This window comes from Gadus macrocephalus, chromosome 7 (genome assembly GCF_031168955.1).
Source record: "Gadus macrocephalus chromosome 7, ASM3116895v1".
NCBI classification, from domain to species: domain Eukaryota; kingdom Metazoa; phylum Chordata; class Actinopteri; order Gadiformes; family Gadidae; genus Gadus; species Gadus macrocephalus.
Window position 1 is genome coordinate 24,976,709 of NC_082388.1, and position 2,500 is coordinate 24,979,208.

The window sequence follows — 2,500 nt, forward strand, 5'->3', positions numbered from 1 at the left end:
TCTCGCTCTCTCTCTCTCTCTCTCTCTCGCACTCTCGCTCTCTCTCTCACTCTCGCTCTCTCTCTCTCTCCCTCTCTCCCTCTCTCTCTCTCTCTCTCTCTCTCTCTCTCTCTCTCTCTCTCTCTCACTCTCGCTCTCTCTCTCTCTCGCACTCTCGCTCTCTCTCCCTCTCTCTCTCACTCTCGCTCTCTCTCTCCTCTCTCCCTCTCTCTCTCTCTCTCTCTCTCTCTCTCTCTCTCCCTCTCTCCCTCTCTCTCTCTCTCTCTCTCTCCTCCCTCTCCCTCTCTCCCTCTCTCTCTCTCTCTCTCTCTCTCTCTCCCTCTCTCTCTCACTCTCGCTCTCTCTCTCTCTCTCCCTCTCTCCCTCTCTCTCTCTCTCTCTCTCTCTCTCTCTCTCTCTCCCTCTCTCCCTCTCTCTCTCTCTCTCTCTCTCTCTCTCTCTCTCTCTCTCTCTCTCTCTCTCTCTCCCTCTCCCTCTCTCCCTCTCTCTCCCTCCTCTCTCTCTCACTCTCGCTCTCTCTCTCTCTCTCTCTCTCTCTCTCTCTCTCTCCTCTCTCTCTCTCTCTCTCTCTCTCGCTCTCCCTCTCTCTCTCCCTCTCTCTCTCTCTAGAGCGTCATGGAAGTGAACACTCTGAAGGCTATTTTCCTGGGTAAGAGAAACCTCCCGCCCTACTCCACACCACATCCCCTACCCCCTCCACCTACCACCGCAACCTTCACTACCACCATCTCTAACCACCTCCCTACTGACCTACTCTAACCACCTCTCTACTGACCTACTCTAACCACCACTCTACTCTAACCACCTCTCTACTCTAACCACCTCTCTACTCTAACCACCACTCTACTCTAACCACCTCTCTACTGACCTACTCTAACCACCTCTCTACTCTAACCACCTCCCTACTGATCTACTCTAACCACCTCTCTGTTAACCTACTCTAACCACCTCTCTACTAACCTACTCTAACCACTAACATACTCAACCACCTCTCTACTGACCTACTCTAACCTCCTTCCTCTCCATCCCATCTCCAGTGCTGCTGGTCCAGATGTGTCCAGAAGACGCTGCTTCTTTGGAGTTAAACTTCTCACTCCCTGAAGTTCTGCTTGATCCAAACTCCTCCTTTACTGTGGTTGGTGGAAAAAAAACATACTACTACTACTGATCAAAACTAACCACGTCGTGCTTATTTCATCTGCTTTCGTTTTACTTTTTAAAGTTTAGTACGATCTTTGTGTCCTTCAAATCAAATCCCAAACGGCATAAATTACACAGATCCGATGTCTCACATTGTTGGAGGATCAGGGAGTCAGATACCGCTTCTAATGATTTCCTGTAGTTACTACTCTACCGACCCTACCCTAGTGGGGGTGCCATGGTTACTAGTAGGAACTAACTGCGGTGTTTCAATAGTTACCAGTAGGGACTAGCGGATGTGTTACCATGGTTACCAGGAAGAAATAGCGGAGGTGGTACCACGGGCACAAGGAAGTAAACGACGAGGTGTTCCCGTGGTTACCAGTGGCGACTCCGGGAGGGATTGCCACGGTGACGGGCAGAATCCTCCCCGACGCGAAACCACGTGCTCACCGAGCCCCTACGGCCCCGAGCCGCACGCCGGCGGGTCGATGACGGAAGGGTGAAAGAGCCTTCCTGCCTGAGACGAGGGGTGTGTGTGTGTGTGTGTGTGTGTGTGTGTGTGCGGTATGACAGGTGTGTTCAGGGTGGGGGCCGGTGGTCTGGCGCTTCCCCACGGCGGCGGCGGTCCCCGACGGGGTGTCCACCGAGGAGCAGGGCTCCACCAGCACCCTGCGGCTCCACAACGCCAGCTGGAGCCAGGCGGGGCGGTACGCGTGCGAGGAGCCCTCGTCCCGCCAGACCAAGAGTCTGGACGTCTTCATCCCAGGGGACGGTAAAAAAATAAATAAAAATAACCGGACACCCACCCCAGCAGATGTGCTACGTCTTCCCCAGGGTGCAAGCGCTCTGCTCTCTCCCCCCCCCCCCCCCCCCACCCCCCCCCCCGTAGGCCCCGAGGAATGGTTCGTCCCGGGAGGCGGCGGGACGGTGACGAAGGTCGGGGAGGAAGGCACCATCCCGTGCGCGGTGTCCGACCCGCGCCTCAACGTGTCGCTGTACGAGCGGGACGGCAGGGAGCCGGTGGGGGCCGTCCGGTACCACGCCGCGCAGGGCTTCAGCGGGCCGCTCAACGACTCGCCCTACCGCTGCGTTGCCCGGGGCGACGGCCAGGAGAAGACTTCCCGGACCTACTATGTGTTCAGCATCATAGGTCCGCTCCCAGACCCTCCGATCAATACACTGATCCCTTTAGATCAATTAATACACTGATCAGTGATCACTATGCACCAATCAATACAATGATCACTATATACCAATACATACACCGATCACTTTAGAACCATCAACGCACTGATCACTTTGGTCCAATCAATACACTTATCCCTTTAGATCAATCAATACACTGATCACTATATAC

At 54.8% G+C, this 2,500-nt stretch overlaps 1 protein-coding gene across 3 annotated transcripts in view; it reads left to right on the forward strand.

Moving 5' to 3' along the window:
• The first annotated feature begins 549 nt into the window (after positions 1–549).
• LOC132462029 (platelet-derived growth factor receptor beta-like) overlaps positions 550–2,500 on the forward strand; it is a 16,038-nt gene continuing 14,087 nt past the window's right edge. For all 3 annotated transcript variants that reach the window (XM_060057581.1, XM_060057579.1, XM_060057580.1), the window contains exons 1-4: positions 550–649; positions 1,038–1,135; positions 1,717–1,915; positions 2,033–2,293. In XM_060057581.1, the coding sequence (XP_059913564.1) occupies positions 616–649; positions 1,038–1,135; positions 1,717–1,915; positions 2,033–2,293 (592 nt within the window). In that variant the 5' untranslated portion in view covers positions 550–615. The remainder of the gene's footprint in view (positions 650–1,037; positions 1,136–1,716; positions 1,916–2,032; positions 2,294–2,500) is intronic.